The sequence below is a fragment of the Mustelus asterias genome, chromosome 9 (genome assembly GCF_964213995.1).
Source record: "Mustelus asterias chromosome 9, sMusAst1.hap1.1, whole genome shotgun sequence".
NCBI lineage: Eukaryota > Metazoa > Chordata > Chondrichthyes > Carcharhiniformes > Triakidae > Mustelus > Mustelus asterias.
In genome coordinates, this window is record NC_135809.1 from 11,486,856 (window position 1) to 11,512,299 (window position 25,444).

The 25,444-nt window shown below is 43.4% G+C and overlaps 1 protein-coding gene across 4 annotated transcripts in view; it reads right to left on the minus strand.

The window, feature by feature from the left end:
• mon2 (MON2 homolog, regulator of endosome-to-Golgi trafficking) overlaps positions 1-25,444 on the minus strand; it is a 143,167-nt gene that overhangs the window by 98,421 nt on the left and 19,302 nt on the right. For 3 of the 4 annotated variants that reach the window (XR_013498715.1, XM_078219693.1, XM_078219692.1), the window contains exons 2-3: positions 5,404-5,467; positions 4,117-4,244 (exon numbers count right to left, since the gene is read on the minus strand). Coding sequence is in view for 2 of the 4 variants with exons in the window: in XM_078219693.1 (XP_078075819.1) it covers positions 4,117-4,244; positions 5,404-5,467 (192 nt within the window). In the remaining 2 variants the exon portion in view is untranslated. Of the gene's footprint in view, positions 1-4,116; positions 4,245-5,403; positions 5,468-25,444 lie in introns of those variants that run through there. The other variant, XM_078219695.1, reaches the window with a different exon arrangement.

A 25,444-nucleotide genomic window follows, 5' to 3' on the forward strand; every position in this document is an offset into this window, starting at 1 on the left:
TGAATAAAGTCTGTGGTTTGTAGAACAACAAAATAACATAAAAACAACAGGTGTAGTCATGGGCTATATTGCCCCTCAAGCTTTTTCTGACATTTGATCACATTTTGGTTATCGAATCATAGAAAGTCTACAGTGCAGAAGGAAGCCAGTCGGCCCATCGAGTCTGCATTGACCACAATCCCCATAACTCCATGCATTTACCCTAGCTAGTCACCCTGACACTAAGGGATAATTTAGCATGGCCAATCCACCTAACCCGCACATCTTTGGACTGAGAGGGGAAACTGGAGCACCGGAAGGAAACCCATGCAGATGCGGGGAGAACGTTCAGACACCGTACAGACAGTGACCCAAGTCGGGAATTGAACCCAGGTTCCTGGAGCTGAGGCAGACGTGTTAACCACTGTGCCACCGTGCACAGTTAAACCTCATCTCCTTTTCCCCCCCCCCATATCCCACTATTCCCTTCAAATAAAAGAAATTCTCCTCAGCCATGAATATAATCAACAACTGAGGAAGAAAGAAAAAGATGTATATTTACATAGCACTTCTCATGAATAATGGGCATTTCATAGAACATAGAACATAGAAAGCCACAGCACAAACAGGCCCTTCGGCCCACAAGTTGCGCCGATCACATCCCCACCTCTAGGCCTATCTATAGCCCTCAATCCCATTAAATCCCATGTACTCATCCAGAAGTCTCTTAAAAGACCCCAACGAGTTTGCCTCCACCACCACCGACGTCAGCCGATTCCACTCACCCACCACCCTCTGAGTGAAAAACTTACCCCTGACATCCCCCCTGTACCTACCCCCCAGCACCTTAAACCTGTGTCCTCTCGTAGCAACCATTTCAGCCCTTGGAAATAGCCTCTGAGAGTCCACCCTATCCAGACCCCTCAACATCTTGTAAACCTCTATCAGGTCACCTCTCATCCTTCGTCTCTCCAGGGAGAAGAGACCAAGCTCCCTCAACCTATCCTCATAAGGCATGCCCCCCAATCCAGGCAACATCCTTGTAAATCTCCTCTGCACCCTTTCAATGGCTTCAACATCTTTCCTGTAATGAGGTGACCAGAACTGCGCGCAGTACTCCAAGTGGGGTCTAACCAGGGTCCTATAAAGCTGCAGCATTATCTCCCGATTCCTAAACTCAATCCCTCGATTAATGAAGGCTAGTACGCCATACGCCTTCTTGACCGCATCCTCCACCTGCGAGGCCGATTTAAGAGTCCTATGGACCCGGACCCCAAGGTCCTTCTGATCCTCTACACTGCTAAGAATGGTACCCTTCATTTTATACTGCTGCTCCATCCCATTGGATCTGCCAAAATGGATCACTACACACTTATCCGGGTTGAAGTCCATCTGCCACTTCTCCGCCCAGTCTTGCATTCTATCTATGTCTCGCTGCAACTTCTGACATCCCTCCAAACTATCCACAACACCACCTACCTTGGTGTCGTCAGCAAACTTACCAACCCATCCCTCCACTTCCTCATCCAGGTCATTTATGAAAATGACAAACAGCAAGGGTCCCAGAACAGATCCCTGGGGCACTCCACTGGTCACTGACCTCCATGCAGAGAAAGACCCCTCCACAGCCACTCTCTGCCTTCTGCAGGCAAGCCAGTTCTGGATCCACAAGGCAACAGCCCCTTGGATCCCATGCCCTCTCACTTTCTCAAGAAGTCTTGCATGGGGGACCTTATCGAACGCTTTGCTGAAGTCCATATAGACCACATCCACCGCTCTTCCTTCGTCAATGTGCTTGGTCACATTTTCAAAGAACTCAACCAGGCTCGTAAGGCATTACAAAAGTGCTTTACTTTTGTAATGAAGTCACTGTTGTAATGTAGGGAACATGGCAGCCAATTTATGCACAGAAAACATCCACAGCAACGTGATCATGACCAGATAGTCTGTGCTTAATGGCTAATTGAGGTATATGGATTGGTGAGGACACCAGGGATAACACCCCCGCACTTCTTCAAAAAGGATCACCCGATCAGGCAGATGTGGCCTCGGTTTAATTTTTCACGCAAAGGACAGCACCTCCGACATTGGCCACTCCCTCAGTACTGCACTGTAGTGTCAGCCTTGATTTTGTGCTCCAGCCCTGAAGTGGGAATTGAACTCGGAACCTTGTGATTCAAGAGGAGAGAGTGCATCCAACCGAGCGACGTCTGACTGAGCATCCACAGCCCTCAGGGGTGGAGAATGCCAAAGATTCACAACCCTCAGAATGGTCAGATTTGTCATCTCAGTCCGAAACGACTGACCCCTTACCCTAAGACTACATCCCCTCGTTCACAGGATATTACAGAACACAAGAGGCAACACAGCGCAATACGACTTTGTTGGATGTCTGAAATAAGAATCCACTCTTCTCTTGCCCTTTTCCCATATCCTCAAAGTTCTTTCTCACATAACTCGCAAAAGCTTTTCTTTCAGCCTGAGCCCAATCATGATGGTTGTAACCCGGAGGCTTTTTCTCTGCTGCATGTGATTCAGGAGATTGTTTGTTTTGCTCTCATGTACCCGGGTTAGAATTAATTTCTGTGGCATGTGTTCTGAAATAAAGGATTTGCTTACTGTGCGTAACAAAAATAGAAATGGTCTAATTCCGCTCCTACATTTTATGACCTTATCTTATTATGAACTTATAAAAACAGAAGAAAAAATAAAATTAGGCAATACAAAATATTTACAGGCAGACTTGATATTCATAGGCAAGAAATTTTCATATGAAGAATTAGTCACCCGCTCCATCTTGGAATTTTATTCACCTTCCCTCTTAAAGGGGTAAAATACACCTATTATGTAACTGAAATGGTCACTGAGGATTGAAAGCTACATTATCTAAACCTGCAACCTCTACCGCCTGGAAAGACAAGGACAAGATGTCTGGGAACAGCACCAACCGCAAGTTCCCCTTGAAGCCATTCTGACTTGGAACTGTAATTGCCATTCCTCCACTGTTGTTGGGTCAAAATCCTGGAACTCCCTCCCCATGGGCAGCACGGTGGCACACTGCTGCCTCAGTGCCAGGGACCCGGGTTCAATTCCTGGCTTGGGTCACTGTCTGTGTGGAGTTTGCACATTCTCCCCTTCTGCCTGGGTTTCCTCTGGGTGCTCTGGTTTCCTCCCACAGTCTGAAAGACGTGCTGGTCAGGTGCACTGACCCGAACAGACGCCGGAGTGTGGCGACTAGGGGAATTTCACAGTCACTTCATTGCAGTGTTAATGTAAGCCCTGCCTGTAACTAACAGATAAACTTTAACAGCACTGTGGACGTTATGCAACACAGATTGCAGCAGTTCAAGAAGGCAGCTCACCGCCACTTCTCAAGGGCAACGAGGGTTGGCCATAGGAATGCTGGCTGAGCCAGCGACACCCACATCTTGTGTAAGAGTAATAAATAAATTTGCAGACTGGGGATGCAAACAGATATCCAGGGCTTGGTTGCATTGCAGCTGCATTAGCTAGGGGAAGTTGAAAACATTTATTTAATCTCTGGTCACGTTGCAGAATGGTAAACAGTTGGCGTTAAAGCTTAGCACCTCCAATTGCGAGGATCACTTCGCTGCTGCTTGTTGCATATTCTGGATAAAGGCAAAGCCAGCTAAGTACATTGGGGAGACAGTAATAGAAAGATGCGACGATGGCCTGAGATGAAGTAACATGGGGAGGAAGTTCATGCGAAGCATAAACACTGTCATACACTTATTGGGCTTCTACGTGCATGCTGTATTCAAGAGAATAGTGGAAACATACAGAGGTACTTTATGGCAAGTTGCTCTGTTCACCATGGTGTTCAAAAGGAATTCCTGGGACCTACTGCATGAGGGCTCACACACCGGTATCTTCAGTTATCTAATTCATATCTAGTTAATACTTTCCTGGTTGAGATGGGTGAAAAGGGTGAGGGGGCTGGTACAAGGTGCAGTGGGTCTCTTTGGCCTGTATTGGTGCTGTACATTCTATATAATCTTGCAGATTGGATTGCAGACACTTAACCGTTACGCTAGGTTTCCAGAATTATTATGAGTCTAGTCACTAAATGCAGCAAACCAATAAACTTCATTTAAACATCAAGTGATTTCTACATACCTCAGAAACCACTTCATGAGACATGAGCCTCTGAATGGCGGACAAGCATAACTGAGCGATCTTGGGCTCCTTGGTTCCGCATCCCATGAGCAGTGGCTGGACAACTTCAGAGCTGTTTTCTTTCAAGGCTGGTAATGGAGTCATTCAAAAAGAATGCCACTTAAGAAATTTTTAGTTATGAAGTATTCACGGAGAGTTATTTTCGACTTGCAATGTCTATTCAGACTGAACTTTACATCAAACACATTCATTGGAACCGAATCAAATGTTTCTTTTAATAGAAACATTTGTAATAAGCAGGAGTCCTTTTTCTTTACAGCTTGACAGAAATTTCATTTTAAATCCATGTTGCAATGATTTGCTTATAGCAACTGTTCAGGAACTAAGATCCCTACATTGCAGCTTGAATGTCCCTGTTCTCTTGGCATCTCATTTATATTGGAAAAGAACCAATTCTATACCACTGCGTGGTCATTTTGCCCTGTTTAAAATACAGTGCAGATTTGGCAAATGAGTGAACAACTTTGTATGCTCATGATATGTACAGTGGGGGTGGGTGCAGATGACTTTTGTAGACAAGCAATTCAAGAGACCAGACTGCCACCAGTTCGAGCTATTATGGTCAGCTCACTAACAGCTATTTAATTGTCCTAACTCTGAATTTTATGGAGGTACTTTTATTATATTTATTACTTTACACTACAGCATGCTTCCCACGATGGTGTGGAAGCAACCCTACAAAGTAAATGGGGCATTTGATTGCCCCAAGTTCAATCTCTGATGAATTAGTTGTTCCCCAGGATGCTACAATTGGTCTTCATTTCCCTGACTGTAAGAGAAAAAAATCAGCCGCAGGTATTGGAGGGTGTTGTATATACCTTTAAAGGGTAGTGCCAAAAACGAGCAGACACATAATATTGTAATGTTAATGAAGGAAATACATAATTCCTTGTATTTTTGTCACTTATGTCCCTGACAATGCCATTGTAGTAGAAAGGTGTTTATCAGAGCAAGGGTTAACGTCAGAAGGAAGAATAGTACCGCCCATGGAATGATGTAGAGTCACACGATAGTAATGAGCCAGCAAGGAAGCGGCACCCATGCACTGCATGACCTGGGATATGTACATAGTTATGGATTAACAATAGATGGTTTATGTTTAAACAAAGATCTCAAGACCTCTTCGTGACAGACCAAACAAACCTTCACAGCACAGGTAGCCATAGCTAGAAGCTTTTTAGCAGAAATGCTTGAGTATAGGCCAAGTTTTTGGAAGTTCACACTTACCTGCCAAGATATCTGTGTTTCGAGCAGCTATAGTTTTAACTTTCACGATTCCTGACTCAGCAGCCTGGAAAATCAAACATGACGGAAATATCAAAATATGTAGCTATTAATCAAACCATTTTAGATGATCTGTGTGTATGGTGCTGGCATTTAATTGCCCTGACATTCCTGTGGTTAAGAAGACAATATTGATGTGGAGAAAGAAGCTGAACCTGGCTCCCCCACAATTCCACGATTGCAAATCCTAACACTGCTCACCAAAAATTGGCAGGCACATAAAATTGTAATGGAAATTAAGAAAATACATAATTCTTTGTATTTTTTGTCATTTATGCCTTTAGCAATGCTTTAAACCACAGGTATATCAGTCAATGACATCCTGCTTGAGCTAATTTCAGGTACGCAAACAAGACTTTTGAATGGACCTACCTTGCATTAAGTTGATCTTTCTCTACGACCTAGCTATGACTGTAACACTACATTCTGCACTCGTTTCCTTCTATGAATGGTATGCTTTGTCTTATAGCGTGCAAGAAACAATACTTTTCACTGTATACCAATACATGTGCCAATAATAAATCAAATCAGCAATTGACAGTAAAAAGACAAGCTCTTCGTCTTTTCCTCTGCCACGTGGACTGTAAAGGCTGTGGTAAGGTGCTGGCCCAGAAAGGGTCAGGGACTTCAGCAGAGGGCGCGGGCAGGTGTTCTGTTCTGCCCAGGTATTTCACTTCTCCTCCACACTCTGGCAGGCCTCTGAGAATTACCAAGCTCTGCATGCATCAATTGAACAAAACCCGATAGCTCAAAACTGAAAGTTGTTTAAACTGTCTTCCTGTTGGAGACATTATACCAGCTGCGCCATAGCACTATTTCAAAGGTGACCAGGGAAGTTCATCCTGGTGCTCTGGCCAATATTTATTACCTAAGCCAACATAATTAAAGCAAGTGATCTAGTCATTATCATATTGCTGTTTGTGGGAGCTTTGAGAGTGCAAATAGGCTGCCGCGTTTCTTACATAACTCCAGTGACGGCATTGCAAAATATTCTTCACTGGCTGTAAAGTACTTTTAGAAATCCTGAGGTTGTAGTAAGGACAATCATATGTATTACATTTCTAATTTAAGACAAACTTTATCTTTAATTAAACAATTCTGGTCATTTTAATATCAACATATTATCTTACAATAACTAGCAACATCATTTTCAAAGACCTCATTCCGTCTCAGACAAACAAAATCGGCCTGGAGAAAAACAAAACATGCCACACTCCTTAATATGTTCATCATTACTAACATCTGCACTGCAATTTTCTTCCTTGTTCCATATTTAGGAAATTAGCATTGCACTTTCCCCAATATTACAGCGAGAACGAAAGATTAAATGTCATGCACTGTCTGGCAGAAGGTTTAGGATTAAAGATTTACGTACCATGATTATTAAAGGTAATTTTCAAAAAAGGATTTTTAAAAAATATTACTTTCTCTTCAAGTGTAATTACTTCTCGATGAACATTATTAGATTCACTTCCCAGCAAATGTTATTCCTGTGAGCAATGAAAAGCCCAGTTCATTATATTCCAGATAAGACGGTTTTCTGGCCATTAGCATTTGTGAACCATACAAATTCCTTACAAGACTGCATGACAAGCTGCATGACAACTAGGTTTAGTCAATTTTGTGCAATTTAGCATGTTCAGCTTCCTTGGCAAAGGCCAAGCATAATGTAAGTTCGCCCATTCCACACTTTATTGAAATTTTAAAGTTTATTTATTAGTGTCACAAGTAGGCTTACATTAACACTGCAATGAAGTTACTGTGAAAATTCCCTAGTCGCCACACTCCAGTGCCTGTTCGTGTACACTGAGGGAGAATTTTTGCACGGCCAATGCACCTAATCAGCACGTCTTTCGGACTAGCGGAGGAAATCAGAGCAGCCGGAGGAAACCCACGCAGAAACGGGGACAACGCGCGGACTCCGCACAGTGATCCAAGCTGGAAATCAAACCCAGGTCCCTGGCGCTGTGAGGCAGCAGTGCTAACCACTGTGCCACGTTGAAAGTTATGTGGAAAAGCATTCACTCTTCTCGCTGGGAAGCCTGCATCCTTTTAACGCCCATAGAATGCACACATGTAGCACCTTAAGGCAAAGGGGTAACTGTGAGTTTTGATTTCAAGAGTTTGTCAATCATTGTAGGTGACGTTATTAAACCATGTGGGTAAAATATAACAGTTTAAGATCAAATTCTAAGTCACTAAAAGAACTACTGGAATACGGGATACATTCATTCCACTTCATTAATTCATAAGTTAAATGACTCCACCACATTAGCTAACAGCCACTGAGGATAGTTAAACCCCATCATTGCATGAAGGTAAAAAGGAGGGATAAATGTTTTTCTCGGTGTTAGTCGCAAGTCAAAATGGTGGTCCACTAACTTTAAACACTGGATATTTTGTACATCGAGTCTAAGGGACCAAACTGATTCTTAGAAGAGGAGGAACAAGAGGCAATTTTAATTCTGCTTCATACCAGCACCAGGCCTGGTCCTGCTACTGGATTCAGGCTAAAAGCAATGACACTCAGCATTGACCCCTAACTGACAGCTTCTCCTGGTACTTAAAACCCTGTTTCTCCAGATTATTAATGGGTAGTGCATATCCCGACTGAGAAACAGATGGGGGGAATTCTCTGCCAATACAGATGGGACAAATTATTATTTGTAGAGTTAGCTAGTCACCAGGAAGGGGGAAGGAAAGTCCAGTTTTGCAAAAGACTGGCTATTCTGTTTAGGTCCGAGCCAAACATTGTCTATTTGTTTTCTTCTTTCTTATTAATTTGCGTCTCCTTTTAAAAAAACCCAAATAGTTTGATAGGTGTTTCACCAGCTGGAGCTAATAGCGTTGCATAGACTTGCCCACAAAATTTTATTTCCAATCTTGCATAAAGCAAATAAAATGTAATTATGAAAGCAAAACTTGGAATCATACAGTGCAGAAGGAGGCCATTGGGCCCATCGAGACTGCATCGACCACAATCCCACCCAGGCCTTATCCCCATAACCCCATGCATTTACCCTAGCTAGTCCCTCTGACACTAAGGGGCAATTTAGCATGGCCAATCAACCTAACCCGCACATCTTTGGACCATGGGAGGAAAATGGAGCTCCCGGAGGAAAATGTGCAAACTCCACACAAACAGTGACCCGTGCCAGGAATCGAACCCGGGTCCCTGGCACTGAGGCAGCAGTGCTAATCACTGTGCCACCGTGCCACCTTCAAAGGAAAACATATCGGATAGAAAATGCTTGTGGCCTGAAGGCGCTAGATTCCTTTGAGAACAGTAAACAGATTAAAAAGAAAATAGTACAGTTCTCAAAATTTATGCGCAAACTAATTTAATCTTCGTTTTCACTTCAGTAGCTCACCGAGAGCACAATCAAGTAGAATGGAAGAAAAGATTAATTCTCACCAGGACGAAAATGTATGAAGAATACAATTAGCAATTTTATGATTGTGACACAGTTACAAACTGATAAAAATGGGAGGGGGAAATGCAAGGCTGAGGAGATAAGGCTAGATGGACTGCTCGCATGGGTACAATAGATTGAATGGCCTTCTTCCGTATTGTACCATTCTACATAGAAAACTACAAGGATGTATACAAGGTATATTTGGTATACCTCTGCTAATGGAATCTTCTATTTTAAGCCTGTATTCTGAAATGAATCAAAAACTACAGAAGAGTCCTGAATTACATAATCCAAGATCTCCAGGAGTGAAAGCAGTTATTCATCATGTTGAAAGCAACTCAACTTTACTTCAATCTCTGTAGAGTAGTCTGCGTATTCTCATTCTGTTATTTTTTCTTGTGAAGGTGACAATGAATTACCCTTACACTCCCTTGGAAAGCTCTACCTGACCTGTCTGAAGCATGACAGACCAAGCCTGTTAAAGTTTAAAAAGAAAGTTTCATTAAATAACTGCAGCCCTTCAGAATATTGAAAATCTTGATGTTTTCCATTCTCTCTGCCTGGGAACCTAACATTTCATGGCTGCATTCACTAAGGGGCTGATGCTAGCAATGAAGTGAGTAAATAAATGGCTCCGTAGAGAATAACACTAATCCAGGGGGCCCTCACACAGAGAAACTGAAATTGGCCAAGGTTTGAAATTGCAAACTGTGTATTCCAAAACGATACATTTATTTAGATACTCAAAACATCTGTTTTCCAGTTATGCCTTGTTAAACCGTTTTGAGAAATCTTTTAAATGCCAGAACATTAATGAGAAAACTACTTTAAAGAATTGAAATGGCCAGCACCTATTTCATCGAGTTATGGAGGTTTATAGCAGGGAATCAGGCCCTTTGGCCCAATTTGTCCATGCTGCCCCCTTGTTTTTAACCATTAAATTAGTCCCAATTGCCGCATTTGGCCCATATCCCCCGATACCCATCTTACCCATGTAACTGTCTAAACACTTTTTAAAAGACAAAATTGTACCTGTCTCTACTATGATCGCTGGCAGCTTGTTCCAGACATTCACCAACCACCCTGTGTGAAAAAATTGCCCCCTTGGACCCTTTTGTATCTCTCCTCTCTCACCTTAAACCTATGCCCTCTAGTTTTCGACCTCCCCTCCCTTTGGGAAAAGATATGACTATCTAGCTGATCTACGCCCCTCATTATTTTATAGATCTCTATAAGATCAACACTCAGCCTCCTACGCTCCAGAGAAAAAAGTCCCAATCTACCAGCCTCTCCTTGTAACTCAAACCATCAAGTCCCAGTAGCATCCTAGTAAATTTTTTCTGCACTCTTTCTAGTTTAATAATATCCTTTCTGGGTGACCAGAAACTATAAACAAATATCGCATCAACTCAAGATAACACGCTAATTCGTAGTTAGATTAGACATAGGGTCAGTTAGGAGAGAACGGAAGTGCTCAGAATTCACTCAAATCTACGAGACAAACATGTTTAATTTAACTCCAATTTAAGTGCAATTTGCTGTTTTTCCTGCTGGCCTTTATTGTAGCCAGGTTTGCCAATATCAATGGTTATAAATAGACTCCCTCTCTGATCCTGATTACCAGGTTGCAAAATAATGACTGCAACTTGAATATTATTTTGAGTAATCCATTGGACCATTGATCATTGGCAATAACCAAATTAAGATTTCAGTTGCTAGTCGTGCATTACTTACAGGACATTGTGGAGCAGTATTGTCCAACAGAAATTCCCGGCAAGCCACAGATGTGACTAATGACATTGTTTTAGCCACATGCACCAGTTTTAGTAGAAAATATCTTACAGATAAATGCACCCCACATAAGCATGTCTATTTAACACACATCTACCTGCATTCAGTAAACAAGTAAAACAGGATAATCAAAAAACACTCACAACTGTGTTGACTTACCATTTTGCCAACAAAATTGAACAAAATATATACACACATGTATACACCATGCCCGATGACAGGTTGATTTTTTTTTCATAATTAATAGATGCCCAGATACAAATTCCACACTCGACAACATTTAATCCACTCCGAATTGATATGTCTTTGTTTTAACCTAAGTAATTACTGATCAAGAAGGAATATTTTCTTCTCTTATTTTTCCAGAGAGGTGTAATTCAATCTGTATTTCAACACAAGACTTGGAAGCTTTTGGTGCTTCACCCATGCAGACACGCCTCACAAGGGTTGTTTTCTTGAGAAATATTGGTTGCAAGGAACAGACAGAAAACTGGGATAGTTTGCCAATATTACTGGCAGATGCGCTTCCTTTTTGACAGTATATACACTTGGAAAACTGAATCCCAAATGTGACTTTGGAAAGTGAATATCAGATTATTTGATGAGGACGGAGGTGTGAGGAAGAGGAGGCAGGAAAAGAGGACATAGCACAAGCAGAAGTCTAACTTGGTCTTGAGTTGACAATCACATGTACGTATTTCAATCAAGAATCACTAGCGATTTGGAGCAGGAAATGGCTAATTTTGTTGTTGTTGTGTTATGAATGCATGGTTTCATATGATGATTATGTTTTGGACTGTCTCTTTAATTCAAGGTAAAATGTAGTAAAGAGGGGTATTTGATCCGCTACAATTACTATCTGACAACAAGCCTGTGTGGCTTGGTTACCGTAGGAGGCAAGGCTCAGATCGAGTCTTACTGGGAGCAAGGTGCAAAATCTTCACACCTGATGACAAAGGCTGACTACAGCAGACTTCCTATTTCTGAGCTGTTGGAGAGAAAATGAATGTGTATGAAGTCTCTCAGATTCAAAAGGCTGCAGCTGGTGTGGTTAACAGAGAGAAGGCTGCAGGTCCTCTGCGAGCTATCAGGCGGAACACAAGCGGGTGGGTGGACAGTTTCTGGTTGAGACACATTCCATGGCATGCTGAAAGATTTGCCCTTGCGAGGCGGGTGAAAATATCACTGAAGGGGCCTTACTATTGGTTTGGAAATACTCCAAAAACTTAGGGGAAGTACCTTTTGACAGTCAGGGTACATTATGAATCAGCAAAATGGGGAGAAGTGAATTCCTTGAAAGCTGGGAGTGACTGTGGACTGTAATCCTGTAGAGAGTGTGCTGTTTTGTATATGTATGCAGCATGGGATTATCAGTCGTGTTAAAACAATTTTTTTTTAGACAAATTGTTTTCCCCATATACTGATACTCTTGCAAATGTCCTGATGAGTGCAAGACAAAAAGCTTCGACGTCTTTTTTTTCCAGCAATACCCAAATTATGTACTACCAACTACAACAGTATTGCTTCTGTGCTTCAGAGTATTAGTTGCCTAGTCGGTAATGTTTAGCCAATGTTGCTTTTCTTTGTTACAGTAAAAGTCTTAACATTTTAAACCTTGTTGTGCAATTCTTTTAAATTGGTCATTGGCAATTCAATTATGTTTTTAAAAAGTTGGCTGCGTTTATCTGTGCCCGTCACTAGGAGGAGCTCTTCCTGTACATGCTCAGTTCCAGTCTCAGTGTTAGAGTGCCAGCTGTATGGCATTAAAACAAATAAGTTGGCTTGACATAGACCAACAAAGTTCAAGTTATCTATTTTTAGGGGTCTATGCAGTCCTTCACCAAAGTGTAAGCTCTTGTATCCACTTTAACTATCATTTACAAACTGTAAAACCTCTGTAAAACATGCAGTGAATAATGAAGATAGATAATCAGGAAATTTCATTAAACGAGAATCCCAATGAACCCGACTCTGGAAAATTGATTATAATATTTATTGGTTAAAAATCAATACAAAGTATGTTGAATAAAATACTTAAGAAATTTATTATCCCATGTATGATTCTAAACAACGCCCCTGGGATTATGAGTCCAATTATCATCCAACTGAGCAACGTGGACTGGATGGGGCTCTCTGCACCAAGCCTCAACACACTGGGGAAAAACAGCATTTGAGTTTCATCAATCATGGTCTGATTTATTATTAATTGTGGCAAGTTAATTGGTGTTGTGTGTGTGTGTGTTTGGGGGGGGGGGGGGGGGGGGCGGGGGACGACCCCTCAGACGATGCAGCAGTTTCTCTATCTTGGTATCGCTGAAGAGCTTTAATAATCTATCACTGTCAATCACAGCAGTAACATTCAATGGTGATGTAAATAGGCAGTTTTACAAAACCTGATTTCATTTAATAATTCAGATAGAAAAATCTCATCCTGCTGCCAGTGTCAGAAACAGTTGTGCATATCCCAGTGGCCATGGTGTGGGTCGTATGCATATGAGCGATTGTTCTGACTGTACCTCTAGTCAGCAGCGTATGTTACTGTGTAAAAAGTTATCAGTCTCTATAGGGGTTGTAGCACATTGATGACATCTGTAAAACTTCAAATGCTACCCCACTGAGGTTGGCTAACACAGCACACACCAGGAACTGAACCTCTGTTCTTCAGGACCCAACAGCATTTCTAGACTTTGCTGTGGCAGTGGGTGCTTCTGTCCACTTTTGCAAACGTAATACTTTTAGATGTTACTAAATCAAGCTACCTAGAAACTCCGTTTGTCTTGATTTCTGGTTTCCTGATAATAAATCCACCTTTTTCCCATGGAGAGGCACATTTCAATTACCTGTGCTAGACAGCCAAGGATAGATTGGTGGAGTCAATCTCGAGGGCCCCAAACAAAGGTGCTGCTGGAGGTTAAGTAGCTTAAAGCACGTAGCCTACCAGCGCAATGCATTGGCAGGCTTTCCACTACTTGTCCAGGTTGGCCCAATCTACAAATACAGCATTAGCGAGCTGGGTTATCAGACGCCAAGTGGTAGCCAGTGAACCCTCAGTGATAGGCCTATCTTTTCAGTTATGAGTGGACCAGGTTGCCAGGGTGATTGTCAATTGTGCTGTGCACTAGTCTGGATCAGATATCAGATCAGCAACACTGTTAAAAGGAGCTGAGTTAGTTCCAAACTTCCATTACTAGGCGTGCCAGCTTTAGTTATTCAATGCCAGAGACATCACTTAAGCTCTCCTCTCCATAGGCAGCAGACCTTGTGGTCACTTGACAAGCACAAGTTTGAATCCTCCCATTGTAAACAGGTAATAGTTGCTCCTCAAACTGCATAACCATGCACCTGACTGCATCACTGATTCACACCACACTGTTTCACCAGTTGGAGGTGAGAAATATTAGGCAACTAATGCTTGCCTCCCTGCAACCAAAGTTATGGTTAGCTCCAACCCTGAATACATGAGCAGCTGTCACCATGATGGTTCTCAGGTGCAGTTGGTAGTAACTTTCCTCCCAAGAATCAGAAGGTTTGCCTCAGGTCCTGCTGCAGAGACCTGAGCAAACAGTCCAGACCGACACTTTATTATATCATAGAATCCAGGAGCCATTCGGCCCATTGAGTCTGCACCAACCACAATCCCCCACCCCAGACCCTATCCCCATTCATCTACCCTAGTTAGTCCCCCTGACACTAAGGGGTAATTTAGCATGGCCAATCCACCCAACCCACACATCTTTGGACTGTGGGAGGAAACCAGAGCACCAAGGAAACCCACACAGACACAGAGAGAATGTGCGAACTCCAAGCCAGGAATCGAAACCGGGTCCCTGGCGATGTGAGGCAGCAGTGCCAACCGAGCACTGATTACCGAAGTGCTGCACTGCCAGAAGTGTCGCCTTATTTTTCATTAATTCGTGGGACAGGGGCATCGCTGGCTGACCAGCATTTATTGCCCAGCCCTAGTTGCCCGAGAGCATTTGCGAGTCAACCACATTGCTGTAGCTCTGGAGTCACATGTAGGCCACACCAAGCAAGAACCACAGATTTCCTTCCATATAGGATGAGGTTTTCCGACAATCGACAATGGTTCGTTCCATGGTCACCCACATTCTTAATTCCAGATATTTTTTATTGAATTCAAATTCCACCATCTGCCGTGGCAGGATTCGAACCTCGGTCTTGAGAACATTAGTTGACTTTCTGGATCAATAGTCGAGCGATAATACCACTTGGCCATTGCCTCCCTTTACAGATGAGACGTCAAACGAAGGCCTCATCGACCTTTTCAGGTGAATGTGAAAGACCCCGTGGAAATATTGGAAGAGTAGGGATGTTCTCCCTGGCATCCTGGTCAATAGTCATCTCTTAACTAACATCACAAAAACACTATCTGTTCATTAACCTCTCTGCTGTGTGTGGAGAAAAAGGTAATTCATTATGGATAAATAATTCATAATGGAGAAAACAAAGATTCCCTTTCTTTTTAGAAAGGAATTTCTGAATTATGAAAGAGGAGGAGGAATCAGCGTCAGAAAACATAGTAAATTTACTCTTTGCATCATTGATATGGGCGGCACAGTGGTTAGCACTGCTGCCTCACAGTGCCAGGGACTCGGGTTCGATTCCGGCCTTGGGTCACTGTACGTGGAGTCTGCACATTCTCCCCATGTCTGTGTGGGTTTCCTCCGGGTGCTCCGGTTTCCTCCCACAGTCGGAAAGACATGCTGGTTAGGTGCATTGACCATGCTAAATTCTCCCTCAGTGTACCCGAACGGGCACTGGAGTGTGGCGACTAGGGGATTTTCACAGTAACTTCATTGCAGTGTGAATGTCAGCCTAGTTATGACTAATAAACTTAAACTTTACTTTGATCACCAAAAAGCATTTCCAGGTTAGGTATAATAAAGGTCGATACAAAGTGCACTCTATTTCATGACAAATGACTGAATCCCACAAGATCTTGAAAGGGAGTCAGCTGGAGAAAGATGTAATGTGTTCCTCTCCCATTAATGCAACTTGCAGCATCAGCGCCAGCAGCTGCTGGCACTCAGTTTGTTAGTTTCAAATAACAGGTGCTGCAAATGCAGAATGAAGGTGTTGTGAATATGGCTACACTTAACAGGCTGCAGCAGATGCAAGATAAAACAAATCCTTGATTTTCAGAAAGGAGCAACATTACAAGCTCCTGTACTTATGGTAAATACACTAATGAATCTGCTCCAACAAACCTTGCACTTGAAAAGCAACCCACTGGAAATGAGTACGGGATAAGGGGACTATATAAATCGAGGTTTTTCATTAAAATGGATCAGCAGGTCAAACCCGAACAATTTCGACTCCTGCTACATTACTGAGACATTCAGAAACAATCTAGCGTGTGCAGCTGGTGAGCTAAATGAAGTTCTGCCACAGTTCAGGCCCGAGGACCTTTCAATATACAACAACACTACAGCTCTCTGTTGAGGCAGCTGCAAGAATCACATGCTCTGCACTCGGGCAGCAGAAAGTGCTGGCTTCAGCAGAGCGCGTCTTTGTTCTGGAGGGTTCGACTGACTGCTCCATTCTGAACCAAGCATCCAACCTGTTCCATCCTCAGAAAACCTGTCCATTTTTATCTCCACAAACCTGCACCATTCTGCCCCAACTTTTGGCCCATCTGCTGTGGGACACCCTTCATTCCCGCCTTGGTCATTGCCTGGTTCGAGTCCTCTAACGCTCTCCAACCTACCTTCCGTTAACGTCAACTTACCCAAACCTATGCTCCATGTATCCTACCCCATACCGAATCCAGCCCAACCAATACCTTTCCTGACTGACTGGCAGCATTTAGCCTCCACCCACTCAGCACCTCAAATAAAACATTCTATTCCTTGCTTTTCAATCCCTGTGGTCTCACCCATTTTACTCTGAAAAACTCACTCCCCTCCCCCACAGATTTCTGCCTCTTATGCATTGCAACTCCTCTCACCCCACCCAACATGTGCTTCCATCCACCTAGATCCTTTCCCTAAACTCTGCCTCTTTGCAACTTTAAGACACTCCTTAAAAGCTTGAACTCCTTCGAGCTAGCTCTTGGTCACATTTCCCAAGCTCTTATCATTTTGCTATCTGCTTTTTCTTCGTGTCTCTGTGACATACCCTTTTAAAGTTTATTTATTAGTGTCACAAGTAGGCTTACATTAACACTGCAATGAAGTTACTGTGAAAGTCGCCACACTCCAGCCAGCGCCTGTTCGGGTACACGGAGGGAGAATTTAGCATGGCCAATGCACCTAGCCCACACATCTTTAGACTGTGGGAGGAAACCGGAGCACCCGGGAGGAAATCCACACAGACACAGGGAGAACGTGCAGACTCCACACAGACAGTGACCCAAGCCGGGAATCGAACCCGGGTCCTTGCCACTGTGAGGCAGCAGTGCTAACCACTGGCATGTTTTTCTACATTAAAGTGCAAGTTAAACTTTTGGGGAAGAGTAGCACCTTTAGGCACAAATCGAGAAATTGTGCCCAATATGTGCTTGGAATATCACTGGTCAGGTTAGTTCAAGTTCCCCCCAAGATTAATTTGCACAATGAAGAATGTTAAAATTGAGAATCAACCCTATAGTTTGCAAATGTGTAGGTTAAAATTGGGGGGGGGGGGGGGGGGGGGGTGGTGGAGGGGGTGGGTGGAGAGAAGGGAGGTGGAAATTTTTCCTTCTCTTATGGAACTTTTATGACAACTCTGCAGTTTTCTGGTGACCGCCCACAAATTAGCACATTTATTGAGTTCAATGTCACAAGGTCCCATAAAGTCGAGGCCATAATCACTGCACTTCAAAGGCCTGGTTTTATTGGCTTTTATGAGCCCGAATAGTTTTAAGCTTCACTTGCTGTGAGCAGTTGCTGTAAATGCCTGAAATGGAAGTGCAATCCAGAAACTGTTGTTAGCTACGCTGAGGCCCACATCCCTCCTCACAACCAATTCAAAATTCTGATCAAACAGCTCAACAATGAAGATCTCTCTCAGGTCTAATGATTCATTGTGCAGTGCAACGGCTGCATAGAGGAAAGATCTTGTTCAATCCTGAGAGAGTACACATTGAAGAAAAAGGGCAGAGAATAGTCTGACTCAGAAAAATTGTGACGGACTCTGAATCTAACCTGACAAGGTGATATTAATTTACCCAGAACCTATCAAATTTCACCGGAAAAGGGCAATCATAAGCACATTAAAAAAATTTTCAGACACATTTATCAGAGTTTAACTGACATACTTCTAATTCACGAATAAGGTTTAAGGTAACAATCGAGAACACCATGGTGGCACAGTGTGCTCCCTTACAGCGCCAGGGACCCGGGTTCTATTCCGGCTTGGGTCACTGTCTGTGCGGAGTCTGCACGTTCTCCCCGTGTCTGCTGGGTTTCCTCCGGGTTCTCCGGTTTCCTTCCACAGTCTGGAAGACGTGCTGGTTAGGTGCATTGGGCCATGCTAAAATCTCCCTCAGTGTACCCGAACAGGCGCCGGAGTGTGGCAACGAGGGGATTTTCACAGTAACTTCATTGCACTGTTAATGTAAGCCTACTTGTGACACTAATAAACTTAAAAAGTATACAACAACAATTTAAGATAAAACACGAGTAGACCACTCGGCCCCTCAAGCCTGGTCCACCATTCCGTAAGATTATGGTTGATCTGACTGTGGCCTTAACTCCACTTCCTGCCTGCCCCCCCACAAACCTTGACATCTTTGCAGATCGAAAATCTGCAAATGCCTCCCTAAATCTGCCTCAAATATATTCAATGATCTCAGTCGCTACTGCTCACTGGGGTAGAATATTCCATGAATTCCTCTTCATCTGTGTCTTAAATGGGGCGGCTCCCCCTTATTCCAAAACTGTGCCCGCTAGTTCTAGATTCTTCCACGAGGGGAAACATTCTCTCAGCATCTAACCTGTCAAGCCCCCTCAAAATCTCTCAGGTTTCGATAAGTTCAGTTGCATTTATGTAGCACCTTCGACAAATAGCAAAATGCCTCAAGGCAATTCAGTGGGGCAAGCTAGTTTTCTTCACAGTTTTGATGTCGAAAGGGTATCAGGTTTGATTTTTGACCATCTAATTCAGTGCAGAGACAGACTGCGTGAAAGCTCAATTGGTTATCAATGGGACAGCTTCTCAGTTGGAAATGACTGAATTGCATCAACAATGGGCGTGCGGCACGGTAGCACAGTGGTTAGCACTGCTGCTTCACAGCTCCAGGGACCTGGGTTCAATTCCCGGCTTGGGTCACTGTCTGTGGAGTTTGCACATTCTCCTCGTGTCTGCGTGGGTTTCCTCCGGGTGCTCCGGTTTCCTCCCACAGTCCAAAGATGTGTGGGTTAGGTTGATTGGCCATGCTAAAATTGCCCTTAGTGTCCTGAGATGCATAGGTTAGAGGGATGAGTGGGTGGGATATGGGGGTAGGGCCTGGGTGGGATTGTGGTCGGTGCAGACTCGATGGGCCAAATGGCCTCTTTCTGTACTGTAGGGTTTCTATGGTTTCATAAAGCTTGAAAATAAAGTGAAAAAGGAGATATTTGAAATTTGGACAGCTGTGCCACACAAACAACAATCACTGGCTTACATCTGATTTATCTGTTTATTTCCATCTATGTGTGCAAATCTTTTTTCCTTTCTTCTGCAAAATCTAAGTACAGATGTTTGACGCTTACATTTCAAAGCTGTTACATTTGTTGTAATTACAATAAGTGCAAAACTGTGTTTCACGGGTAGTGGGATCCTTCTCTGCTCTATCTGTTACTCTGAAGTCGTTCCCAAGATGATACGGCTTATAGGTCCATAGACTACAAACACAACTGATATCTTGACAGGCTGACAAACACAGCAAGATTGCCATCCCAAAAGCACAACTGAAGCAGCGACCGACTAGAGCTCTCAATTATCAGCTTGGCTCAGTTGGTATGTGCGTGCCTCTTGGTCAGAAGGTCACAAGCCTTGCTATGAGACCCTGACTCAAGTGCATCCAGGCTAACACTCAAGTGCAATAGTGAGGGAATACTGAATTGTCTGAGATGACATTCAACAGAAGTCTGGGCTGCCTGTGCTGTGGTGATTTAAGATCCCATGGAGCAACATAAACAACAGAGTTCCATCCAGCCCTGTCTTTCCTCAACCAATGCCACCTTAAAATAGACAGGCAGCTCAATTACATCACAATTGTTTGACAAACTTTGCTGGCTCAGAATGGCTGCGATGTTTACTACACAACAATCACTGCTTTTCAGAAAAGTAATTTGCTGGGAAGTGCTTTCAGATGACATACAAAAGCAGGTATTGTACTGCAATTTCCCCCCACCCCCAGCAGAACTGACAAAATTTGAATTGCTGTAATCCCATGAAATTCTATTGCAACACATGATGCAAAGCAGTTAGCACTGCTGCCTCAAGCTCCAGGGACCCGGGTTTGATTCCTGGCTTGGGTCACTATCTGTGCGGAGTTTGCGTGTTCTCCCTGTGTCTGTGTGGGTTTCCTCCGGGTGCTCCAGTTTCCTCCCACAGTCCAATGAAGTGCTGGTTAGGTGCAACGACCGTGCTAAATTCTCCCTCAGCATACCCGAACAGGTGCCAGAGTGTGGCGACTAGGGGATTTTCATAGTAACTTCATTGCAGTGTTAATGTAAGCCTACTTGTGACACTAATAAATAAACTTTTACTTTTAAAAGTGAACTTTGCGCACATTACAAATAACTTCAATTAGAAAAACACTGAACAAGAACAAAAAATGAAAATGCTGGAAAATCTCAGCAGGTCTGACAGTATCTGTGGAGAGAGAATAGAGCCGTTTCAAGACTGGATGACCCTTCGTCAGAGCTGAACAAGAACAGCTGTGCACCAGTCCCTAGCAGCTGCAAAAAAAAATCTGCTGCTCAACACCATTATTCCTACGAAACTCATCTCCAAACTCCATGGCCTGGGCCTCGGCTCCTCCCTCTGTGGCTGGATCCTGAACTTCCTCACCCACAGACCACAATCAGTAAGGATAGGCAACAACACTTCCCCCACAATCATCCTCAACACCGGTGCCCCACAAGGTTGTGTCCTCTGCCCCTTACTATACTTCTTATACACCTATGACTGTGTGGCTAAATTCCTCTCCAACTCGTTTTCAAGCTTGATGACACCTCGGCAGTGGGTCATATCTCAAAAAATGATGAGATGGCATACAGGAAAGTGATAGAGAATTTGGTGAACTGGTGCAACAATAATCTCTCCCTCAATGTCAACAAAACGAAGGAGATAGTCATCGACTTCAGGAAGAGTAGTGGAGAACATGCCCTTGTCTATATCAATGGGGATGAAGTAGAAATAGTCGAGAGCTTCAAGTATTTAAGTGTCTAGATCACCAACAACCTGTCCTGGTCTCTCTATGCCGACGCTATAGTTAAGAAAGCCCACCAACACCTCTACTTTCTCAGAAGATTAAGGAAATTTGGCATGTCCACTACAACTCTCACCAACGTTTACAGATGCACCACAGAAACCATTCTTTCTGGTTGTATCACAGCTTGGTATGACTCCTGCTCTGTGCAGGACCTCAAGAAGCTACGAAGGATCATGAACGAAGCCCAGCCCATCACTCAAATCAGCCTCCCATCCATTGACTTTGTCTACACTTCCCGCTGCCTCAGAAAAGCTACCAGCATAATTAAGGACCCCACGCAACCCGGACACACTCTCTTCCACCTTCTTCCATTGGGAAAAAGATACAAAAGTTTGAGGGCAGCTCAAGAACAGCTTCTTCCCTGCTGTCATCAGACTTTTGAATGGGCCTACCTTGCATTAAGTTGATCTTTCTCACACCCTTGCTAATGATTGCAACACTACATTCTGCACTCTCTCCTTTCCTTCTCTATGTACGGTATGCTTTGTCTGTATAGCGCGCAAAAAACAATACTTTTCACTGTATGATAATACATGTGACAATCAAATGGCTTCTATGAAAAGCCATTCTATGAATAAATCAAACCAAATGTTGCTTTGACTTTATGCACAATGCAACACATAGACAATATCAGGTAATGAGAAAGGTCTGTCTTTGCTGCACGTTTCTACATCAGCCAACAGAACTTGTCATTCTTCAATCCCCAAGGGGTTCATGCGAGAGGAACAAAGTCCATATTCCACGCTTAATGTGTCACATTCTGTGTAAGAGTTTAAAAACTCAAACTGATTGGGAAATTATTCATGGTATGTCATCAGATCCAAGGAAGGACATTATTGCACTGATGTACATTAAACAGATTTCGACCACCAGACAATCAATCCAAATCTCCCCAATTTAGGAAGATGGTGGCGTAGTGGTAATGTCATTGGACCAATAATCCAGATGCCCGGGCTAATGCTCTGGGGACATGGATTCAAATCCCAGCTGGTGGAATTTAAGTTCACTTAATGAATGTGGAATATAAAGATAGTTTTAGTAAAAACCCATCTGGTTCACTAATGCCCGTGAGGGAGGAATGAAATCTGCCTCCCTTACTCAGTCTGGCCTACATGTGACTCCAGGCCCACAGCAATGTGGTTGACTCTTAGATGGTCTCTTATATAGCCGAGCAAGCCACTCAGTTGAAGGGCAATTAGACATGGGCAACAAATGTTGGCCTTGGCCACATCCCAGCAATGAATGAAGATGCAACTAAAACAACACAAATAACAACAGCATAAAAGCCCATCACATTTCTGTCTCTCTTCAGTTCTGAAGAGCCATCCAGGTTCAAAACATTAACTCCGCTTCGCTCTCCACAGATGCTGCCAGACCTGCTGAGTGTTTTCAGCTTTTTCTGTTTTAGATGCCTTACCACTTTCTCTTTCACACAAGTGAATTAGCTTGGAACACATTTGAGTTGTCTTTAATAGGCACTTAATCCTTTGCTTCTTCTAAGCATGGCTAATTTATACCTCACATCTCATGTCAAGAGTTCTGGAAATAAAATGCATAACTCGTACACTTTTGAGGTCAACATGGCAACTAGGATTACAGTCCTGTGAATTACTCCCCCCGCTTGCTTAGACTGCCATTAATTACTGCTCTCTCTAAGGATTATGATGAGGCTAGAGTTGTTTCATTAATGGCATTAAATTCAATGTACTGTACTCTACGCACGTCCAAAAGATAACTGACTTTGCAAAACGATAACAGAATAAAACGCAACTCAATGTCTTTCATGGCCTCTGGGCCAGTTTGATTTCTGGATGAAACACCCTTGTAAGCTAGATCAGACACTTAATCGCTAACTGAGCAGAATTGGAAAACAGGTTCTTGAAGCTGTAGAATTTCAAGTTTAAATTGGTGTTTGTAACTATTTCTAGCGTTCAGGTATTCAATAGTGGCATTTCCAATGACATTTCTTTTGGGCACCTCTACCTCCAATGGCAGGTTGCTTCTAGTATTTACATTTGGATTCTCAGTGGTACTGCTAGCAGCTGCAGAAACAGTTGATCGCAGTGCCACTGTATTTACACACGGAGGTTAAACTTCTTCAATAAATTGAGTTACCAACAAGAACAGAAACATGCACAGGGAAACAAGGCCAAGATTTAAAACAGTCAACAGATACAGATGTGTGTACTTTGGCAACAAGTTAGATAAATAAGGAGGCCAAACAAATACTGGAGTATCTGTTGACACCACTGGCAGCCAATGAGTTGGAGGCGGGATGGGACGTGCAAACAATGTAAATAACAGCAATAAAAATCTATTTAGTCAGCAAACAAAATCAATCTCAGTTTTATTTAGAAAGAACATAATGGGAGCAGGTCAAAGCTCCCACGAGCTTGGTTTACATTCAATAAGATTATGGCTAATCTTCTACTCCAACTCCACTTTCCCACCTGATCTCAGGAATTCCTTTGTGCTGTCAAAAAAAAAAAATCAATCGATCTCAAGTCTTGAATATTCAACACCAGGCCCCTACACCTTTCTGCAATAGAGAATTCCAAAGTTCCATCTGAAGATCAAAGAGAACATACAATGGAACGATTTCCTTAGGGCAATGTCCTAGGCCCAGCCATCTTCAGCTGTTTCATCTATGACTTTCCCTCCATCATTAGGTCAGAAGTGGGGATGTTTGCAGATGATTGCAGTGTTCTGCATCATTTGCAACTCCTCAGACACTGTGACCGTGTCCATGTGCAGCAAGACGTGGACAACATTCAGGCTCAGGCTGATAAGTGGCACTTCCATTTGCGTCCATTGCGAGCAATGACTACCTCCAACGAGAATCTAATCATCTCCCTTTGACATTCAATAGTATTACTGTCACTAAGTCCCCACTAACAACATCTTGGAGGTCATCATTGATCAGAGGCTGAATTGAGCTCACCACATAAATAGTATGGCTACAAGAGCAGGTCAGAGGCTGGGAATTCTGCAGTGAGTAACTCACCTCCCGATTCCCCAAAGCCTGCCCACCATTGACGAGGCTTAAGTCAGAGGAGCATGAGGGAATACCTTCAACTTGATTGGTTGAGTGAAGCTCCAACAATACTCAAGAGGATTGATCCCATCCAGGACAAAGCAGCCTGCTTAACTGGCACTCCATCTGCCACCTTAAACATTTGCTCCTTCCACCACTGGTGTACAGTAACAGCAGTGTGTACCATCTACAAGATGCACTTCAGAGACCCACCAAGACTCCTTCAATAGCACCTTCCAAACCTGCAACGCCGACCAGCTAGGGGGAAAAAGGGCAGCAGATGCACCACCACCTGCAAATTCCCCCTCCAAGTCACACACCACCCTGACTTGGAAATATATCGCTGCTGCTTCACTGCTGAGTCAAAATCCTGGAACTTCCTTCCTAACAGAATGGTGTGCGTCTCTACAGCACATGAACTGCTGTGGTTCAGGAAGGCAGCACGCCACCAGCTTCCCCAAGGCATTAAATGCTGGCCCTAGCTAGCGACACCCACTTCCCATGAATGGAAAAAAAAACGCAGGTGTGATTTCTCCAGAAAAATGCAGTCAGTGGAGGATAGTTGCATAATATAAAAGATGCGCATAAAAACAATCCCAGTCACTTGATGATGGGAAGTTTTTAAAAAATTCATTCATGGGACATGGGCGTTGCTGGCTAGCCAACATTTATTGCCCATGGAGGCAGTTCAGAGTAAACAAGATTTCTGTGGCTCTGGAGTCACATGCAGGCCAGACCAGGTAAGGACGGCAGATTTCCTTCCCTAAAGGGCATTAGTGAACCAGATGAGTTTTTCTGACAATCAACAATGATTTCAAGGTCATCAGTAGATTCTTAATTCCAGATATATTTCATTGAATTCAAATTCTACCATCTGCCTGTGTAGTAGGATTCAAACCAGGGTCCCCAGAACATTAGCTGAGTTTCTGGATTAATAGGGCGGCACGGTAGCAGTGGAGGGCAGCACGGTGGAACAGTGGTCAGCACTGCTGCCTCACAGCGCCAGGGATCCAGGTTCGATTCCCAGCTTGGGTCACTGTCTGTTTGAGTTTGCACATTCTCCCCATGTCTGCGTGGGTTTCCTCCGGGTGGTCCGGTTTCCTCCCACATTCTGAAAGACGTGCTGGTTTAGCCTGAACAGGCACCGGACTGTGGCGACTTGGGGAATTTCACAGTAACTTCATTGCAGTGTTAATGCAAGTTAATGTGACTAATAAATAAACTTTAGTCTAGCGATAAATACTACTTGGCCCTCGCCTCCCCTAGCTTTACCGAAACTTCTCCATTTTCATCACCAGTCAGAAAATGCTAGGTTCTTTT